Source organism: Phaethon lepturus, unplaced genomic scaffold (assembly GCF_000687285.1).
Source record: "Phaethon lepturus isolate BGI_N335 unplaced genomic scaffold, ASM68728v1 scaffold8964, whole genome shotgun sequence".
Taxonomy (NCBI): Eukaryota; Metazoa; Chordata; class Aves; order Phaethontiformes; family Phaethontidae; genus Phaethon; species Phaethon lepturus.
Window position 1 is genome coordinate 14,332 of NW_010536928.1, and position 22,826 is coordinate 37,157.

General features: G+C 35.0%; 1 protein-coding gene across 1 annotated transcript in view; it reads left to right on the top strand.

Moving 5' to 3' along the window:
• Positions 1-22,287, top strand: part of LOC104613809 (TBC1 domain family member 22A-like) — a gene marked incomplete at both ends in the record, with an annotated part of 34,365 nt that extends 12,078 nt beyond the window's left edge. The window contains 3 exons of the mRNA XM_010286318.1: positions 15,852-15,922; positions 21,134-21,262; positions 22,225-22,287. Of these exons, the coding sequence (XP_010284620.1) occupies positions 15,852-15,922; positions 21,134-21,262; positions 22,225-22,287 (263 nt within the window). The remainder of the gene's footprint in view (positions 1-15,851; positions 15,923-21,133; positions 21,263-22,224) is intronic.
• Positions 22,288-22,826: the final 539 nt, after the last annotated feature.

The window sequence follows — 22,826 nt, forward strand, 5'->3', positions numbered from 1 at the left end:
TTGACCTGCTGGCCACACTTCTTTGGATGCAACCCAGGAGACAGTTGGCCTTCTGGGCGGCGAGCGCACACTGCCAGCTTATGTCCAGCTTTTTGTCCATCAGCACCCCCAAGTCCTTCCTGGTAGGGCTGCTCTCAATCCCTTCATCCCCCAGCCTGTGCTGATACCAGGGGTTGCCCCAACCCAGGTGCAGGACCCTACTGTTGGCCTTGTTGAACCTCATGAGGTTCACCCAGTTTAGTGGCAAGAATGTTGTGGGGGACTGTATCGAAGGCCTTATAGAACTGTAGTTGTAATCAATACCTTCAAGTAGAAAAAAACCCGTAGATTTGCATTGTTTTCATTTAGCAAGGATTTGTTAATTTTGACTTGAGCAAAGACTCCTGTTCCAAGTTCGAAATGCCACCTATCATTGAATTAAGTTTTTATTGAAAGAAAAAAAAAAGAAGACTGAACAGCTGTAGATCCTATTAACAAAGTAATCTTTCCTTTTTCTCAGTTCTGAAAAAGGAACCTGTACCCTAAATCTTTGCCTTTTTGGTCAGGAGCTTTGGTATTCAGGTATGAATTGATTAATGAATGGATGTAGGACCTTGTGGGCTATACAGAAGCACCCTGGTTCCAATGTTTTGGATTTTATAAATTGAGGAGGAGTTCTCTGATTTTTGTTAATATCAAATGCAGCATAGAGAGTAAAACTGTTTCTTTTTGTGGTAAAGTCCACAGAGAGCATTCTAGGTTGATGTGAACACCACTTAAAAAGAAATATGCTCTTTAAAACTCCCATGTTGTACTTAAGGCAGTAGATTCCTTTCAGCAAGATGTGGAGTTCTGAACTAATTCTGTTTCCAAATAGGTTTGTATTTAGAGCATTACAGTGGGGCCGTAACTTCAGATGATGCTAAGGAATTACTGTTTAAAAAAAAAAAAAATCCCCAAATTATCATCCACATTACAGACAAAATTATCTTAGTAGTTACTGCTAATTGATCATTGAAAAAAAATCAGAATTAGACTGCATTCTAGTACAAATCACAAAATTCATTAATTAAAATTTCTTTTTAATGTCAGATAAAATTTTATCACAGATTTCAGGAGCTCATATACCCCTTATTGTATTGATTTGTGATCAGCTGTTCAAAAATGATCTTTAAGCCTGAGCTGTATGGTGAACAGCACGATTCAGAGGGATGTTTTAGTCTGGATGAACTGGCTGAAAGAAGGGTACTATATGATGAAGTATTCTTGCAGTTCTTCTGGTTCTCTTTGTTTTTTTAAATTTGTTTTTCTTCGGTGTGCTATCTCCCGTTCTTTCCTGATATCATCGTGAAAGCTGAATTTACACAGACACTATGTGCAATCTGCATTATCATAGTAAAAGAGACTTGGGTGAGAAGTCCGATGCTCCATGTGGTTGTCCTAGACTCTCCGAGGCAGCAGCCTCTCCTGCTTCCTGCACCATTGTGCAGACGACGCAGCAGGGGAGGAACTTAATAGGAATGTCACCAACAAGGCTATTAAGAACTTTGAACTTTCTATGGGCCCTGAAGCTTTTGAATGCCAAGATTAGCAATTTACATGTTGTAGTGAGTGACACATCCTGCTTGTAAGTCAGTTTACCAAGACTCAAGGAAGTATAATTCATCCTGTATGTTTTGTTGTCACCATCTCTTCCAGTGTTAAAAAATAGAAACTTAATTCACAGTTTGCTACTTCATTTGCAGTGACTTGAATTTGTGCATCCATTGAAATTGGCATGTTAATCTTTCTGTAAATTTTTGCCTCATGGTAGGAATTAACGGTCATCTCCAGAAAATGGGTTGATCTTCTGATTTCAGCTTCTTTTGATGGTGAAAAGAACCAGAACCTAAATTATAGTATGGAATTTTCATAAGGTTCCCTGATCTTGCAAATACTTTCTGAAACATCAGTACAGTCTGTTAAATGGGTCTCCTTTGCAGGATAGCATTCTTCACACATGCAAACAGATTATAACCTTTTTTTTTTATGTGTGTAACTGGAAATTGTTTTGCAATGAAGTGTCAGCTTTAAACATAACTGTAAAGAAGCATCCTTTGAAATTATAACTTAATAGTTCAGATTTAGAAAATGCCTAGCAGAAAGACAGAATTGTTATTAATTTTCCTGATTGCAAGATGTAACTTAAGAATTCCTTTAAAAAGTACTTACATTTTCATGCAATCAAGTTTTGCATTTAAAATCTTTTACTATGTGCACTGCATTTTCAATATGAAAGCGTAATGCCTATTAACATAGTTACGTTTGCCAGCTCAAGCTGGAACAGAGGCTGGTGTAAATTAAAGGTAGAACCATTGTAGTGGTTTAAGTTTGAGAAAGCTTAAATATGAAAAGTGTTTTCTATGAAAATGTACTTCAGAAATTTGAGTCGTGCTTTTATATTTAGAAGGAAGTCCAGACCTGAAAGATACAAAGCAGTTACTGCCTGGGAAGGTAATCACTGCGTATATTTGTGCTCTGGTGCCTTCCTGATACTGATTATTGGTTAGATTTGACCTCATGTGTTTCAGTAATAATGGATGTCTACTGTGGAGAGGTAATACATGTTTGCAGTTAACTGAGACAACCTTATGTGGATTAAAGGTTATGGGCTAGTGTTCTACAGGAATTTGATACAATAGAGGTGGAAAATTAGGGAAAAGCTTTTAAACCCTCTCCTGAATGTTTAAAAAAATAAGTGAGACCTACAATGAGTCTTTAATCCAATAATTGTATTGGAAATACCATGTTCAGTTTTGGTGTAGATGAGGCTCTTTGACAGCTGATGTTTGTTCTTGGTTAATGCTAACATTTAAAATGAGAGTAAAAGATTTCTCATTGTACATACTAGTAATTTTTCATTTCTTTGTGGATGGTGAGCTAAATTCAGCTTCTCCACCTCTCTCAGTACTTGACCACAAACTGAAATTCAGCCTTGTTTCCTGTCTTTCCAAATCCCTGAAACATTTAGGAGGAATGCACTGCAGTCACTGTAGTCTTCTCACTTTGAGTTGATTGGCAGACGCGAGCTCTCCTTAGAGGCAGGACATACTAAAATGTCAGATGCCTGAAAGTGGCACAGAATTCACTATGTTAATATGAACAGAAAGAGCCAAATTCAGTAGTTGAAAGGCAATTTGTAAACTATTTTGGATGACCAAGTCAATTCGTTCATCTTGCAAGATTGCCTGCTTTTTTGTTTGACTTTGCCAGGCTCAACTTTGAATGTGTATGGAGGAAGAGATCTAAGAGCAGAACTGTATTTTGTTAGGTGTATTCCATGAGAAATTCTTTGCCTGGTTAGGATCCTTTTTATTATGTGCATCATGGAGTTTATCAGTAGCTTTCCTCCTAAGCAAAAGATATTGAGGGAAATTATAAAAAGAAAGGAAGCCTTTGCTTTTCTTATGTGGTAAACAAACATATATTATAGGTAGACTTACTGGTTTTGTTGTTTGTTTTTTTTTTTTTTCTTTTGCTGATGGGGGAAGCTCTCTAGTACTAGCTCTTGTGAATAATTGCATTAATTTTGTGGCTCAGTAATCTAAGCATGTATCTATTAATCCTGATTATTTCAGTTGTGCCTTTCTTACTGTAGTTTCATTATGAAGGACCAATGTCAGTTAGACTGCATTTTTGAATGTAGCTATTGCAGTAGTGCTTTTTTCTAAAGTCTGATTATTTAGTTTGTTTTGTAGGAGCCTTTTCATAATATCATGAAGCTTTAATATTATAATAAGTAATTTATGCCTTGCTTATTTGTTCCAAATGCATATGAATATTTTTTGGAAAAAAGGTATGGGGAAGTGGAACACAGCTGACATTGTCCAAAAATAAATAATTATTACTTGGCTGTTCATTAAAAACTCATTTTTCTTGCAATTGGTCAACAGACTGCAAAATTCTATCTTCTTCCCAAACAGGAGAAATAAATACTGTCTATTATTTCTAAATAAGTGGGAAAACTGTGTCCTTTAATTAACTGGTACTGTAAGTGGTATTTCCTATTTTCTCTACTTCTGTATAGAGAGATACCTTAGTTCTACTTGGAAAGTTTGTTAGAGACCGTTTGAATCACTTTAAGGTAAAAACAGTTGATGATGCATAGAAATTGAATGTTGCAGGAGAACTATTAAAAACTATAATGCCATTAAAATCTTCTGCCGGCATAGTTGTTCTCCGTTACTTGTTTTCACAATTTATATTGTTGGCTTCATTTGTTGCAATTCTTTCTTCGAGGTTTTATTAATCTTCCTTTTGCATTAGTTTTCCTAATCTTCTGTTCACTTGCTTTCTCATACCTTGTAACACCAATGTCATCTACTCCTGCTTCTCAAACTTTCTACGTGAAATAGCAGACAAGGTGTGCTTTCCTGCTCTTTTCTAGCAAAGGTCCTGAAAAGGGTCTTATCCTGTATTTACAGCATTGGATTGGACTTTATTTTCTGTTTTCTGCATGTGTTCAGAATAACTCTTTGTTCCACTGAGAAGATTAAGGGCAGTGTTTGCTTGAAAAAAAATTTAATGAAGTACCTTACAGAGCTATTACTCATTTTGGAAACCAGTCGCTGTTGTTGCCATAGTAATAACAAGCCCTCTATTAAAGCTATTTTCTGTATGTACTGCCTGTATTGTAACATGCTGTTGGGGGAGCTGCAGTTCCGTGGATCTGTGCTCTTGGAAGAATTTTCCAGCTTTGTATAGTTAAATTATCCAAGGAATTTATGTTATAGGAACATAAAACATGTAAATCTAGTTTATCATACCCATCGTGGAGTTGTTCATGCAGGCCATCACTTCATGTAGCCATTTACAGTAATCTCAATGAAATAACAGCTGTATCAGAAATGAATAATGCATACAGAGAAATTTTGACCTCCTTTAATATCTCTTGACTTCTTTTTTTTTATGTATTTGTAACTGATAGAAAGATGAGCTTGTAGGTCGAAGAGAAATACTTGTAGACTTGGTTGTTTCCCCTCGTGCGTTTTAGGTGTAATAGGTAATAGCCGTGGTAATAGCTCGTGGGGTTAGAAAGCTAGTAAATTAATGACATGTTTTCTTTGCAGAATGCTCCATGAAATATTTATGGAATATGAAAAATCTTTAAATCTATTGCAGTAAAAGGTTACTGTCCCAAGATTTCTTCAAAAATAATTGCTTTAAACTTTTTCTTCTTCAGAGAGAAGTATGTATCTGAATGTACTGTAGTAAACCAGATCAAACAAATTTTTCCAAAATTAAATAGATTATATCAATCTGAAGCATTTACATACCACATTATCCTTTCATAATAAGATATCCTAACCCAACAGCGTTTCTGCAAAAAATAAATTCTGTCTCCTAAGCAGAAGTGACAGTTGCCTAGTGCTATCAAATGGAGATATTTTTGGTCTAAAATCTATGGGGATTTACAAATATTTTGATACTTACTGGTCACAGAATTATGTAAAGTAATGAGACAACTGAAAGGCAGAGTAACAATTGGGGTTCAAAGTGTTGCTTCAGAATGTATACTTCTAATATAGACAAAGTTTTACAAATACAGCTCTTGGATCTGGCGAATTTCAGCTCTGAATCAGTAGAGTTCTGTGCTCGCATTTTTAGCAAGTGATCATGCCTGTGATAAGACTGTTTTACAACTGCTCATTTTCAAAATAATGGTTCTGGAATTTTAGGGAAATGTTAATTGTATTGAAGCAAGGATATTTTTCAGTACTGTCTTGATTGAAGATGCGTGTCTGATTTGCAGGCGTCATTAAAACTCCTTTGTAGAAATCCTGTGCTGGGGAGCATGTTCTCCAGCTCATAACTAGGACATCTAGTTCCTTGGGAAAACTACAAGGGGAAAGAGATTTAAATTATGGTTTGACTAGGGAGAACGTAACATTTCAGCCAATGACAAATAGTTTAATGGTTAATTAGATATTAAGTAGAGGACAAGTTTCAAATATAAGTGCAAGTACATTCCCTTGGTACTCCCAAAGTCTCGATGAGGATGGATTTCTTCTGATGCCTGCATTTAAAGTGTTGCAAACTATGGGGTAGACATACATAGTCATATAGGTTTTTACAAGACAGTGAATTCCAAGTTCAAAACCTTCACACTTACATTCTTGTACTGCTACACTCTATGCAATAAAAATTAATAATCTTACTGTGTGATTGGAATCTGCTTGTACCCTACACAGCAGAAATGTGGTAGTTTTAGATTTGTTCTTTATTTGCCCCTAATTTCATTCTTTCCTCTTTAGCTTTATTAAAAACAAAGTCAAGAACACTGTAATAGCCAAGGACTAATTTGTGGAAAAAAAAAAGGCATGTCCATGGCCTTATGGGTATAGAAATGCTGTAAATATTAAAACAAACAAACAAAAAACCACACACAAACCCCAAAACAAAACAACCTCCCCCAAATAATAGAAAAAATAAAAAAAGCCCCCAGCACTTTAATAATACAAGTCTTGCCTTCATATCTATTGTGAAGGGGTATCAGTGTGGCCAAGATACTGTTGTGAATGAAAATGGGGGATAAGAAAGCTGTAAAGTTCTGATGAACATTTCTTTGGAAGAAAAACTAAAAATCAGCCTTTTTTGGTGAAAAATATTAGCCATTTGTACTTCTGTGTAAGCAATTATATAAATCAATGTAGAAGAAATAAACAATTAACAAAAATTCTTCTGTCTTCCCCAATTATAATTGGATTTGGATAGGTGCTCTAGGAATATTTCCCTCAAAGAAGAAGTATGAAGTAAATTGGATTTTGTATTTGTTTTTTTGTATGGGATTTTTTGAGTAAAAATGTTTCAGAAAGTAAATATAACCTGTACCTAGACTCTTAATTTTGACCATTGATATTTTTTCTGCTTTTGATGTTGTATAGACAAATTTTTCCATGGTTCTTTTATTTTTTCTACTGATCTTTTTTACTAAAGATGAGCTGGAGTAAGAGTAGAGTGCTTAGGTGTTAATGATGAGAGAAGGGGCCTAGTTACACTTTGGCTTGTTGGAAATTCATCAGAGAATGCTTGTATATTGTGTGTTAACAGCAAGTAATGTATGTTATGTTTATACCGAGTGCTGTAATGCATAGCATATAATATAATTTTCCTTCTTTTGGGTCTTATACTAAACTTTATACTTAAATGAAACAAAGTACTCAAGCTTTCAGGGCTAACAATAAGAGTCAAACAGCTAGAGTATTTTGGTATTCATACAGTTTCAGCTGCATCATCAGACTTTCTGTCTTTCAGTTTACCTGCTTCATCTTAGCAAGTTATTCTTGGAATCTCTTTCCATTAGTTGGCATTCATCCTTTCGTTTTGTGAATCCATTTGAATAGTCTTACTTGTTAGGGGGGAAAAAGCAAAAAACTTTCAGGAAAGGAAGGAAATGTAAACTTCTGCCAGTGGACAGGTTGAAGAGATAACAGATTCCCCATATAGAAAGCTGACAGAAGTTGGAAAAGTAGTGCTGCTTTTTCCAGCCTCTCTCTGTCTGCCTCCTTTTTGTGAAGACGTGTTGGCCCAGTATGGAACTTTTTTTAAAAAAACAAGTCTTTTTATCATGTGTTACATGGAGAAAATTCAGCCTTAAGTGGATTTTCTATTACAAGGTACTGTAGAATATGAATGTACTTAGCACTTCTTGGTGGGAAAGTTAAATATTCATTAGGCAACATGGGAAGAAGAGGGAAGAACCAGATGTTTAAAAGAAAAGCTAATGAAAATTGGATTAAAAAAAAGTTATACTGTGGCAGCTTACAGACTAGAACTTAATATTTTAATTTTGAGGTAAAAGTGCCAGAATGATTTCGCTGCCTTCAGCTCTCCTTAAATTAAGATTCATGTGTCTCAAGGTAACCTGAGAACTTGAATGCAAGCATTTCAATTATGTGTTAAACATTTGATTTTATGAAGTGATCTGGTGGGCCATTTACAAGAATAAAACTCATCTTAAAAACAGTAATAGATACACTTGCTGCACAAGTTATGCATGTATTTCAAATAAAACGTACATCTAATTTATGTGTTCTAACAGTATTATTAGAACAGCTTCACAGTCTTTTGCATGTATCTAAAATGTTACTCTATATATGCTTCATTTTGTTCTTGCCCCTCTTATCACCAGAAGCATTTTTATTTTATGCTGTAGCATTTTCTATATATAGTGTATATACATATTGACTATATATAATATAGTCTTCTAGGAGTGACTTTTTTTCCTGCTTTTATAATTGTTGAGAAGGGCATGATTCTTGGTTTTCTTTCTTCTTGTTTTGGTGTTGAACCATCAGAGGAAAGCATAATGTGAATTGATGCTTTAACAATACCAGTGCACAAGGGTCAGACCGTATGCTTGTGGGGTGATAATCATGAAAGCTCGCTATTACTCCTGATAAGAATTCTTGTATAGCCTCGTTCAGTTGTAATGTGTGCTGTTTGTCACTGGCAGAATGCTAGTTGAGCTCACTGTAGTGAAAAGTTAGGACTAGAATTTTATATGATTTTTGGAGTAGTTTGAGGTCCTGGAATTTTGGAGGACTGTGATATAGGATAGCAGTCAGTGTTGGTGCAGAAATGGAATTATCAAATACCCAGGGCTAATGGGTTGTGATGGAATTGACTTAACTCTCAGATGTGCAATCATCTGTCTATCTCACATTTTTCCATACTGAAGGCAATTACTGTACCACTTCTGAAAGCAAAAACAGAAACAAAAGCCTTGAGAAAATTCAGAAGCATCCTGTATGACATGACAACAAAGCTGAAGAGATTATTAAATACAATAGGAGGTTATTAAATGTAATCCAAAAGGTAAAGTTCTGCATCAGATAAGGAGAGTAGAACAGAATATATAAATCCTGTCAGGCTAAATGCATGGAAACACTTCTGAAAGAGTTTGAGAAACAACTTGCAAAAGGTATAAAAACTATTGTTAAATGCTTTTTATCAAATATTGGGAGAAGGAGCGTTGCCAAAGATTCTGTACGCCCAGCAGACAGTCCAGGTGTAAAAAGAGTACCCAGTGAGGGTAAGCCTCTGGCAGAGGAACATAGATAATTATTTAATTTGTGTTCAGCATTGAAGGATGTAGGGAGGTATTCACTCCCAAATCCTACGTTGTGGAGAATTAGTCAGAGGTTCTGTTTCAAGTAAGTGTTATGTTGTAAAACAAAGATGTTTTGCCCTTGGTGTATGTTTTTACTTCCATGTCCAGTGCTGAGATTTCCTTCCAGAAAGAGCAGTCCTTTGAAACTCAGTCCCATAGGATATCTATGTTATTGTTTGGAATTACATGACAGCTTAAGCTATCCCTAATTAAAGACAATGCATATTTGTTGCAGAATAGTGTCAGGAATGAAAATTGATTTCTCTTGAAACTTGCTTAAATAAAACATTATTCCTCCTTCCTTTTTAATTTTTAAAGAATGACTGTAGTTCAGTGAGTCCTACAAGTAGTTGTTTATATTTATCCTAGAAGTGGAGGTTTCACTTGAATTTAAATTATGGCACTATTTCTCTTTGTCAAAACTGTCTTTGCTTGGTCCTGAATGTAGAAGGAAAGCTCAGCTGCGTTATAGCATAGAAAATTTTACTAGAATAAGCTATATTCCAGTTTGTTTGCATCATTTTTATCTTTAACCTTAAATGAGTTACTTAAGGGTAAGTAGAATATTTGTCCTGGGTGATTTAATCATATGCTCCACATTTCTGATTCTGACAGTACATTTGCGTCTTTTCTTGTTTAATCCTGGGTTGTTTTTTGTGTTGTCCCCCTCCATGTGAGTGCCCCCTGTCCCCCCTCTCCCCTTTACTTCGATTGTTTTTAGAAGTTGGTACCCATGTTTGTGCATAGATTCCTATTTGGGTCGAGTTAAGGGAGGGGAACAAAAAAACAGTAAAGTGAAGGATTAGGTAGAGCTCAATGAGTTGAGAATGAACAGCTGATGTTACTTGAAAGTAATAAAAGTAGTTTCTAAAAATAGTAAGTTTCTGAGTTGCAGCTTGTTTTCTATTTTCTGCATATACTATGCTTATTACATAGTTTGTAAATGGTGTACTAGTGCCTAACAGTAGCCAGAACTTGAAGCTTTAGCAAAATGATTGTGTAAGGAAGTAATAAAGTAAGATCTGTTTCCATTCAACCAGACTGCCAGGGCCACAAATAGATAAGACCTGGTAAAGCATACTTGTTCATAAATACTGCACAAGGACTAGTGGAGCAGTATGATGCACAGTTGGAGATCACTTGCTTTTGAAGACTTGGGACCTTTGTTGTTATTAATGCAACATGGGAACTTATAATCATGTTCTGGGTTGGAAGAGAAATACATACATAATTTGTTTAGTTTATGAATTAAAAAGAGAATATCTACCTTAACCAAACACATCTACAAAATACCACTTTTCTAGTGTTACAGAATCATAGAATCATTTAGATTGGAAAAGACCTTCAAGATCATCAAGTCCAACCATTAACCTAGTACTGCCAAGTCCACTACTAAACCATGTCCTGAAGTGCCACATCTACACATCTTTTAAATACCTCTAGGGATGGTGACTTGTTCATATTATATGCTTACTTTGCCTTTAACTTGTTCTGACCGATTCCTGCCTTTTTGTTTTTTAGAAGAATATATATGGGTGGAATTGAAACTTGTTGCAGATGTGTTAGGGCTGCAGGCAAATATCTAAGCTGCTGACTGCCCTGCTGGAAGGCTGAGCTAACTCCCTAGGGTGTAGAGAACTACTGGAGGCGACATGAGAAATTGTTGAACATAACACACAGCAGTGTGAGAAGTTGACAGAAGGTATAGATAGCACTCTAGGGGATGCCTGGATTTCACAAGTTGTAAAGGGGGAATCATGTGAGAAGTCCAAACAGCACCATTGCATGGAGAGGAACACTGGGGCCACTTTGTAAGGTGCAGTGTTATGAGACCAATAGTGCCTAATCATTTCAGAAATACCAAATTTGGGTATAGATGTAGCGAAACTGGGACCACTAAGGGAGGAAGTAATTGGAGTGGTTTGTTCACTTGGAGCAGAGAAAAGGAGATAGAAGGATGGTGGAAAAAGCAGATCAAGTAATGGGAACGAGTGTAAGGTATATGACCAGGTGCTGCCCAGGGACACCTTTTGGGCAGCTTGTGCTTGATCATCGGAGCTGGAATCTGACAATAAACTAAACCTGCTAAGAACATGCAATACAAGTCAAACCTACTTCTGTAACTACCTGAAAGGGGGCTGTGGTGAGGTGGGTGTTGGTCTCTTCTCTTGAGTAACTAGCAATAGGATGAGAGAAAATGGCCTCAAGTTGCGCCAGGGGAGGATTGGATTGGATATTGGGAAAAATTTCTTCATTGAAGGAGTGGTCAAGCATTGGAACAGGCTGCACAGGGAAGTGGTGGAGTCACCATCCCTGGAGGTGTTAAAATTTGTGGAGATGTGGCACTTTGGGACCTGGGTTAGTGGGCAGGGTGATGTTGGGTTGACGGTTGGACTTGATGATTTTAAAGGTCTTTTCCAACCTTAATGATTCTATGATCCTGTACTTTGGCTGACAGGAGGACTTGGGGAGGTGGTGCTTCCTTGGCTGGGTGGGTGCATCAAGAATCCTGTTATCACTGCCTTAGTGCCTCTTCCAGGTCTGTTGTCAAGCTACCACTGCATAACAAGATAGGCATCGTAATATCTGATTTATGGTGCCTATAGACATTCACTGCCAATACTGTTAGACTGGGTGGTAGTTCTTGCTTTTGATAGTCATTCAGAATTTGTAATATTAGAATTGTATCTTGTCTTCTTTTGTAGGCTAGAAAATTGGAATTTCATGTAAATCAGATCAATGGATCCATTTTCTGTTTGCTTTGGGAAAATTGCTGAAGTTGCTATGTCCTAGAAGTATAGAATATGAACTTACAAATTTGCCTTTTCATTGCAACACTGTTCTTATCTCAGGTATCTATTATGAAGTTGGCTGTTTCTGTTCTTTGGAATGCAAAGACTTTGTTTTAACTTGAACTACTTGAATAAACATATTTTTGAGGCCAAATATCAAGATTTTCTACAGATGATCACTTAAAATACCACAATAAAATAATTTGTCTGTTTGGGAATTTGTCCCCTTCATTTAGCTGCTCGCCATCTCTTTTTTCCCCATCCTGAAATACTAATCCCTGAAAGCTATCACTACAAAGAACCAGTCACTGAGAGCCAAAAAGCCCATTCCAAATAGTAATGTGCTTAGACTTTTGTTCTGAAGTAGCAGGCTGTTTTTCATCTTTCCCTGATGTAAAAAAAAAAAAAAAAAAAACAACAAAAAAACAACCAAAAAAACCCAGAATCCCATTTCTTGGTTTTCACTTCAGTAGTGTCCACCTGCTCTTCTTTGAAACTCTCCTTAATGAAACCTGTTCCTGTCCAGCTGTGTTCTGTATAATGCCTTGCTGTATCATGGCAGAGCTGTTTGCATGGGTGTTTTTTTGTTATAGGTATTCTTGGGTTTCCTTCAAAATCCATTAGTGCCTTTTGTCTGTTGTTCAAGATACCCCATAGCTCTTCGACTTTAGAACTGGTTTTTGTTTTCTGTCCTCAGGTGTATCAGCAGCCAGTCTCTCTGCCATTGCACTTAATGCATCTCTGTGCCCAAGCCTAAGATTTTTATCATGAATGGACAATACTGGGTGCCATTTCCTATTTAGTATCAGTGAAATTCAGGGGTCACTTATTTAATATCAGAGAATTTCAGTTGCTTCTTACGTCTCTTTCCCATTGAATCCCTCGTGTTTGCTGTGACAACATACTGAATGAAGTATATTTGTTGTGCTAGCCTGTATGATATGTAGTTCAATTTAAACTTCACTCTGTCTCTTAATCAGTGTTTATAGTCTGCACAAGTTCTGCTTTCATTGTTTCTTTGAGGCTTTGGTTCACACTGAAATCTAGTAGTGTTTCTAATGTTACTGATCTTTTGGTCATCCTACATTCTTCCTGTTTGGCCATCCCTATTCTTCCTTCTGCCGATCAACTCCTTGAGATGAAGAGTAAGGGAGGAATTTATTGGGATACCACCAAATTCCTTGGAGTTGTGTACAAGCATGCTTTCGTGCTTCCTCCACCCATGCGTATTTAGTGTGCAGAAGTACTGTGAGCTTCTTAATGTTGTTTCAAAGCATATGCTGCTGCTGCTTGTATTTTGCTTAGACTCTAATGTATTACAACTGCTTTTCCTGATTTTTATCTACTGTATACCCTTCATATGTATCTGAAAAAGCCATGGAAGAATAATATATTTCTATAGTAAGTTCCAAGTGAGACAAAAATATTTTTTATTTTTACAATACAGAGATAGGTAATAGAAATAATAGTTCTACTCAGTAACATTGAAGCTGATGGTTGAAAATACATGGATTTGGTATTCTAGTCTTTGGATTGCTTAAGGTATACAACTGAATTTATCTTTGGTCATGCTCAATATAATCTTCCTAAATGGTTGGGTACTCTGCTCTTTTGGTATACTTACACAGTAATACATGTCTAAATATAATTTGTACTGATAGAAAATAACCTTGACTTATTTATGTACTGTTGCTTTAACAAGGTGTCACCTTGACATCCTTGTATTTCTTCTTCTATAGGAAAGATATAAATTAGTTCATTTAAAAACAAAGCTACAGAGCAAACCATGTCTTTAAGTCAAAAACACATTAGGAGACTTATTTTTTTAGTTTTTCCCCTGTGTCAGTGTCTTTCTACTTTTTCAGGGGTTTGAAATGTTGTAGAAAAGAAAAGCTTTTTGTAGTTAAAATTTTTTTTTTCCAAATACAATACTATTTTAGACAAAAGGCAGTTTCATTGGTGTTGTAGGAAAGTCATCCTTTTTCTTTAGACTGGATTCAAGACTTCTGATAGACACATTCACTTTGATGGGCTTTTAACGTGATGTTTCTTAATATTTGTTCCTTTTCTTTGTTTTCCTGAGTTTCTGCTGTGTTTTGATCCAAATGCAGCATCTGGTCACTGTTTTGCTTGAATTTTCCTGATGTAGCCTCACTGTTCTAAGTGAGATCTCTCTGCTGTTGTCTTGGCTGAGCCTGCTGCTCAAGGTGAGAGGGAAGACATAACTTGTTGAACATGTCTATCCAGTGCTGTAAAGTTTTTCTTACTTGAACAATTGTTGGTAAGCCCATGTCTGTCTGGAATGGGCATCACTGGTTCGAGGTGACCAGCCTGAAACCACTCACCTACTCATGACCATAACAATCTTTTATTTCTACCTCTTGCCAATTTTCCTCTCTATATTTTCTGTAAGAAAAAGAGATGGAAGTATGAATTAATCCAGCTGTAATTTTTTTTTGGCCATGATTTATTTAACTTCATATTAGGGCTGTCATCTCATTTTAAGACAAAATGGATTTTGCAAGTATCATTTTTGCTAGCATGTACCTAAAGTAAAAATAGGGTATCTTAATAATCAGGTACTTCATATTGCAAACTCCAGCTTTTAGTTTGCTTTGGTTGATGCTTCTTTGAGAAACTTTGATTACTAGTTAAGAAATATTTTTTTTTTTTTTTGCATTAACTATTTAGCTTCAATACACTTTTTAAATCACATTCCTTTTTCTTGGAATATATTATATATTTTTAAAATATTGTACTCGTTTCAGTGGACTATATTTTCATTCCTGGTTGAAAATAGTTGTAAATGTGTCTAGAAATAATTTGCTCTATTGATAACATACCACACCTAACATGATATTTGCATTTCTTGATGTGGTAATGTGCACTTTTTTCAGAGTAGTAGAAAGAGGGCGGGGGTGGGAGGATGAAGACAAAAGTTGCTAACACGAGTCCTTTTCTAAAAAAAAAAAAAAAAAAAAAAAAAGAGAATATGCATCTATAAGTGGCACAGTCAGTTGTGGTACCCACTCAAAGTTCTCATTCTAATTACTTTCTTCTGTGCTTTGTTTTCTTGGGGTGGGTAGATAGACAGAATGTTTTTAAAGTCTTTGTCAAAGTGTAGAATTTGGAAAATATATGCATATGATAAAGACCACAGTTGCTGGAATATGCACAGCTAATACAAATATATATATATTTTTAACTGGAATAAGTATATACAGAGCAAAAAGTAGAATTTTGTTATGGTTTTAGCTGGTTGGTAATTTAAACTTGTGCAGTATTAACCCATATTTTCCACTCAGAGTAAGAAGAGAAAGAGCCATAATCAGAGATCTCATGAAATTATTGTTTCTTATGGACGCTGTTAGGCATCTTTTGTCCTTATGTTTTCCATGATTTTTCTATAAATGGTTTTGTATGATACAGTTTTCACAAAAACCACATGAAGTCCTACAGGTTGGTTTAGCTGGGTATGGTATCTGACAAGCAGCTTTCAAGAGAAAGGAGTACAACATGAAGAATGACAGTATAGCATATGATTAAATTCCAGCATTCAGACATAAAGCATCATTCTGTTTCTGTAACTGCAAATCTCATTTTTAATTAGGGTCTGTGTAAGCATGGTATCAATAAGTCTGAGTATCTCTTGCATGTTAATATAAGGTGTGTATACTAACAAGTGATGCTGAGAAATACTCCAGAAAGTTACCATATCACACTTAGGGATACCTATGATAATAGGTACTATGGATAGTAATTATCCATTATTTTATTAATTCATTAGAATCACCATGTAATTCTGATTTCATTGGACTTTATAAGAAGACATGATTGTTGTAAACATCTTTGTGCTAATTTGAATATTTCTTTGTATATTAATTGATAACAGTTTCCTTAGTTCTCACGAAATACTTCTCTCTTAATAGAAGAGTTACGGAAATTGAGTTGGTCAGGCATTCCAAAACGGGTTCGTCCTATTGCATGGAAGCTTCTTTCAGTAAGTTGTATTTTTTTTTTCTTCTTCCTTTGCATTTCGTAGTAATAATTTTTTCAAGCAAAAATTGCAAATACTTTTGCTTGAGTTGTAATCCACTGGTGAAAACATTGTGTCTTGTTGCTGCATTGTAATGAAAGTTCTGTTCTTCTGCTCAATTTCAAGATTAATTTGTTAAACTGAAAGGAGGGGAATGAGCAGTGGTAGTAAATTGTGTCAGCCGTATATCTTTATTTTTCAGCCTGGCTTTCTGTGAAAGAAAGGCTTGTGTGATAAGTGGCCTCTTTCAACCAATTTTGATGGAATGGTGGAGAGTTCAAAGACAAGTACATACTTACAGTTTTCTTGAAAATAGGCACACAGTGGAAGAAACGAAGCCTATCGGTGTCCTACAAAAGGCTACATTCTGACTTCACATTGAAGTAACTACTGGAAAGGATTAACACTGTACTGAGGAAGAGCTATGATAGGATCTTAATTGTTTTTTTGGCTGATTTTCCTATAGTGATTTAAGACGAACAAACCTGAATTGCTGTGGTCATTTACCTTGTGGCATTGGCTCTCCTCATGTCAGACCTGTGAGTCAGTTTAGGGAGACAAGCTAATTAAAAAGCTAATCACTTCTTTGTAGTGTGAGTTTTTGGCTTGCTGAGCTCTCTGAACTTTGCCCAGTGGTCAGAGGATTTTGCAATGGCAGTAGCTTGGAAGTAGATTGGCTGAAATACCATGGAACAGCACACGGAGGTGTTTCAGTCGGGCATCAGACACAAGCTTGTGGGAATCTGGGATTCACTGGGTTTGCTGTTACAGAACTGGATTTTTTTTAATCTCGGTGTTTGCACTATATTTAAAAAGGTTCTTCTGGAAAAATACAACGTGTTTCTCATTGCAGTATTTTTCAAGTCAATCTTCTCAGCTATAATACTTGTGATGGCAAACGGTTGTGCATTTTAGCTGTTGTTTGTATGCCTGTGGTTGGGAGAAGAACTTGTGAAGATGTTTGTATTAAAAAGAAGCAAAAATCTCATGCTGTCTACTCTCCAGAGGCTGTGAAAGACACTTTATCAGCAAATCTTCATGCAGTGAAGAGCTGTTTAAAATTCTGAGTTACACACACAACAGTTTAACCCTATTGAATTTTTCAGAGAGTAGACTTAAATAGCTTTGCTTTTTATAGAATAATTCAGCAGGGAATGCGAAGTATATACTTCAGACTGAGACTGATTTCCAGTGACTGAAAGAGTCTCTCTTGCTGATAAGTTTTACTAAATTTGCAGCTTAGTTCCTTCTAATGCTAAATACAGATGCAGCTTCTTAATGGTGGATATTCAAATATCCTGCTGTAACTGAAATGAAACATGCAGTGTACAATTTATTTTAGTTTTCTTTCCAAAGTTGTTGTCGGAGATTTTGATAAAGAGCATTTTTTTTTGTTGAAGTTTAGCATGCCTGTTTTAAAACATTCAAAGTAAAAAAATTATGGCTAACTAAAAATTGACTTTGAAACACAGTGAGCTAAAGCATAAGGTTAGGTTAAGTTCTCAATTAGAATACTGGTACTGAGGTTTAGAGAATTGGAATTATGCAATTAAACTGCAGTCACTTTTTTACTTTCAAATAAGAGCACGGGCTTTCTGTGAGCCTCAGCTTCATTCCAGAAGTTGGTTATAGTTTAGTGTTCCTGAGATTCCGGGTCTAGAGAAATTCCTAAGTGTTGAGTTCCCTTGTTCTGTTGTTTGAACCACTCCAGGTTTCATTCCAGTTCAATTCTTATCTTTTGCTCTCTTTCTGTACCTCTGCAAAGAAACTGTCTTCATGTTATTCTGTTTTTACCTTAAGAATTAAGTGGATTTTTTTTTTAATTGGGTAAGAGACTTTGGAAAGTGTGGTGTGAGGTTTTTTTTGTGATGTTCTTTGTGTTTGGGTTGTTTTTTTGTTTGTTTGTTTGTTTCTCCTGTCACCAAATAGCAATATTTTGAAAGTTCTCGGCTTTTCTTATGTAGTTCTCACCATGGTTTCTTACCTATTAAGTGGTCCTCAATACATTTTGGAAATACAAAGACAAGTCATTTAGTAATCCTTACTTTTCTATACTGTAAAGCAGCAGCTTGTTTCATCCTCTTTCTGAAGTGGAGAAGAAAAAGTACTTTGAGTATTTGTGGTCATAAACTACATGATGCTTTTTTCTGATGGTAATTTTTAAGTCACATGAGTTTTTTTAAAAATGTTACCTACTGCTAATGTATGTCCCAGGTGAGAGGGGGTAATGTGATAACCTTTTCTGCTGTAAGGTGTACTGGAAGCTATTGGGGAAATAAGTGTACAAAAGCAAAACTGTTTTGGTTAAAGATCAGTTGCAAAATCAAAAAAGACCAGGTAACGAAAGAAACAGCAGCATAATTTAGAGCTAAATTAAGGTTGAATGTGTGTGTTCTGGAATTGTTCAGAAGTCTTCCTTAAGTCCAAACTATGACTTATTTGGGGAACTCAGTGTAATTGGGTAGTATCTGAGGCAGAACATGATTGTCTTGTTTGTGAAGTCAGCATTGAAGTTGGAATTTTTAAAATGTGATTTCAAAAATTGAACAGTTGAGAGATTTATTACATGGAAGGTTAATAATGTTAACGTGTTTGATCAATACGGTTTTTCAAAGGGAAAACATATGAAAATCAATATAATGCTCAGGGGCTGTTGATGTTATGCATGTCTACTGGTAACAGTATATATAAAAAAAAAGCATGATTTGTTTTTAAAATATAGCAAAAATGTTATGTATACTGTACCTAAACAGTGAGCAGAACTATTCAGGCTCACTTCTCTTTTGTATAACAAAACTAAAGATATGGTTGCGAAAGCCTTTGGAGGAAATTAATGAATAAACAGATTAAATTCTCCACCAGTTTATTCCCTGATGATATGTTCTAGCCTTTCCAACATTTAAAAATAAAATCTAATTTGTAAAGTGAACAGGAAACAAGACATGTCCAATTGAAATATTACTTCAGTCTTTGAAACTGAATAATGGCATAAAGACTTGATGAGAAAATACTGGTATCCTTCAAACAATCACATTTGATCTCACAAATGAATTATTTTCTAATGGTACGAAGATATCCTACAGGAAAAAAAAAAAAAAAGACAACAAATGTTGAGAATAAATGGGAGACAGAATTCAATATTTAACTTAATACAAAACACTGGGACAGGATATTAAATGTCAGACTGAGTCTTGAGGCAAAAGTTAAATTGGTGCAATTTAAAGTACCTGGAACTAGGTGTGAGTCAGTACATCTTAAAAGATACAGTTTTGTCAAAGCAAGTACCTATTAAGGTATCTGGAATATAATATGGCTTGTACTCACTCTGTTGTCACCTTAAACTAAAAAATTACAATATATGGGAATAACATTTTAAAGGGTTTTGATATTTTAAAAAATCTATTGATCTTTTAGTATGGTGTGTATTTTAAATTTTCCCTAAATGTGGAGCAAAACAGAAATTATAGAAATGGGATATGATGTTGGATTGTTGCAGGAAAGTTATGGAACTTACATACTTATTCTTAGCGTGTTTAATTTAATTGTATAATTAGCAATTTTAACATATTAAGTTTACTCCATCCACTTTTGCTTGTAGTATTTAGGACTGTATAAGAAAGTTGGTTTTGTAGTTAAATACACAGCATTGTATTAATTAGTTGTGGTGTCTATGGCTCATTGTGTAAGTGGAAGTATATGCTACACTTCTAGTACAGGATTTTTTGATGTTATGAGGATTTTTTTTTTAAGACAAAAATTTTATTTCTGTTTTACTAATTACCATTTGTATGGTGATAGCTGTTTTTGTGGAAGGAGAGCTTTTTTAATATTGGCAAGAAATAACTTCAATTTGACTTGACTAGTGAATAATACAATCATTAGATTTTTCTTATATCATCTTGGATGTCCAGGTCTCTTTCAAAGTTATCTATCGTTAGAATGATTCTTATACTAAGTATTTTTTCAGGACTGCCATGTATGTAAAATATGAACCAGCTTTCTTTTTCTCAGTATTATGGGATACATGTGTTGATCGTTTGAAATCAAGCTGCTTACAAGAAAACATGAACTATTTCTGAATGTTCAGGAAACTTTTTTGTAGCCAGTTACATGAATAATGCTGTTTCTATTAAACGTACTTTATATATTCTAAATAACTTTAATGATATTTCTGTTTGTAAAATGCTTAAATAGTAACCTGAGCTTGTTGCTTTTTAAATGCAAAGTAGGCTGAGGAGCTAGAAATGAGGATCAAATGGGACAAAAGAAGAAAATTAGAATTATTTTTTGGGGGGAGAGAAGGGGGAAGATAGGGATTTTCAGATATATGTGAATGAGTTCAATGAAGAACCATTCATATATATTCTGTACGTAATGCAAAAATGTATAATACTGCATATCTGATACAAGACTTCCTTAGTGTGTCCATACCTTATGGAAAATAAGATAATATTTATAAATCGGTTTTGGGAAACAACTAAGGAAATGTATAGCTAGTATTTTTACATCTCAGAGCCCAGTCACTGGAGCAGTTGTGTCTTTTTTTTGTTGAGGAAACTTTTAATAACCTGTTGCGATGAAATGAAAGCTTGAAATTATTCTTTTTCTCATCTGAAACAGTGAAATGAAGTAGCTAGAATATTTTTAAAGCTTTTAAATTAATAAGCCATTGTAGAAATTTAACCATAATTTAAACATACTTGCTAATGTATATCATTCCTACTTGAAGGCAACTGAGATAATACGCATTTTGTTTAAAAATTTAATAAAGTGGCTCCCATACGGGTCATATAGGAATGCAGAAATTAATGAAGTCATATAGCATTACATTAATCTGAAATTATTTATTTGTGCTTTTCTCTTTTGAAGGCAAACATTGTCTTAGAATTCTTGATGAGAAATTGCTTTTTAAAGGTGGAAAAACTTGAAACTTTGTCCTCAAACCCCCAAAACCCACCCCCAAAAAAACAACAACCCAACACCTGGTTTTAGTAAGGTGTTTGCCTCTGAACTTTTGTATCAGTTGGAATGATTAGAAAACTGATCTACTGCGTGGCACTACATCAGTTTATTAGCTTTCCTATCACATGTAATCAAATGCCAGTGGCGCTTTTTGTAGGGCAGGGTAATATCCTTTTAACTTCACTGAGGTTTTTTTGTTTGTTTATTTTTCAGGGCTATCTTCCTGCAAATGTGGACCGAAGAGAAAGCACTTTACAAAGAAAACGCAAGGAGTATTTTGCATTTGTTGAACAATACTATGATTCCAGAAATGATGAAAATCACCAAGATACCTATAGACAGGTAGAGAACACCTATTAAAGTGACTTTTACCTACAGGACATCTACTGAAGTACTTAAAGAGATTATTTTTGAAGTTTGCTACTGTTTTTCTCTATTTCTCTAATCTTACTTGATAGACAGCTCTCTGATCAACTATTTTGCTACATTTCAGAAACAAAAATGAGAAATTTTTGGTATGGAATTCAAAATAGTAGATTTCTTTTAATGCCTGCTTTAGTCATGCCATGCAGTGCTGCCATAGTTTCCTGTTTAAGAATGGTAGGGTTTTCAAATTTTTCATGTCCTGCTCAGACCCTCCTTCACTGGAGTGAGGATGGTACAAGGAAAGTAATAGCAGAGATTGTTTCTTACTGGCTCCGTACTTCTGCTTAAGAAGTTGAAACTGTGTATGATGTACAATAAACATAGGTGTGTCAAACTTTCTTGCCCACCCAGATAAGCAGGAAACTTTTCTTCAAGTTCTGTAGTAAAATGAAGTTTGTATCACTAAGTATAGACAAGCAATCCTACTTTAACCTTCCTTAGGACAGAAGAAGCTGAGATCTTTCAGCTTCAAGCCTGGTCTTTACTAGCAAGAAGTACATGATAGTGTCAATTGAACATGACTTTACAGAAGTATGTAGTATGTATTTACTCATAATTACCCTGAGTAAAGAGTATTGCCAATATGACTATAATTTGCAAACAATCAAAATGTGATACAAGGATCCTAAAATGTGAAAACAAATTATATCTTTTTTTTTTTTTAATTTTGCCTCTTTGATAAATTAACAATGACTTAAAGACTTGGCCATATGTTTTGAAATACAGTAGATACCTGTTATTCTAAAAATAATGATACAATGGGATTATAATTAATACTGTAAAACCATAGGTTTCTTTTAACTATTGTGGTGTTTCAAAAGTGTGCTTTTTAAAAAAAGTTGGTTCCTTTTACAGTATTCTTCTTTTTGTCTAATTAGATCCATATAGATATCCCACGCATGAGTCCTGAAGTTTTAAGACTTCAGCCCAAAGTAACAGAGGTAAGAATGATATCTAAAGGATGTTTTTTTTAAGAAAAAATCTGATACCACAATGGTGGTTATTAATTTATTTGACAACACTTGTTATTTTGACTTCAAAACTAGCTTAAAAAAAAAGGGGGGGGGGAAGATGATACTATCTAAGTGTAGGCTAAGAATAACAGCGTAAATATGAGTAGTAAAAGGAAAGGTATCTCATTAATCTCCTGCATTGAATCTGTCAGTTTTTTTCTTTGGTCTTGTGCCTTTGAGGTTTTTTTTTCTGTTTTGCTTTTTATATATTTTGTTAATAATGTGTTTTTGAAGTAATCCAGAGCATAGTTTCCATGGTTCTATGTATTTGTCAAAATCATTCAAGGTCTGGAAGTTCTTATCACAGTCTTCCCCTTGGGAAATTATCTTTTTGTGAGTTTGTAGCATGGCTGGTTTGTGTTCCTTATTTGATTTTGCTTCGTTTGAAGTTTTATATGTTGAGTACACCACTTAAATTCTTTTACTACTGTAGTAGATATATATCACAGAATCACTAAGGTTGGAAA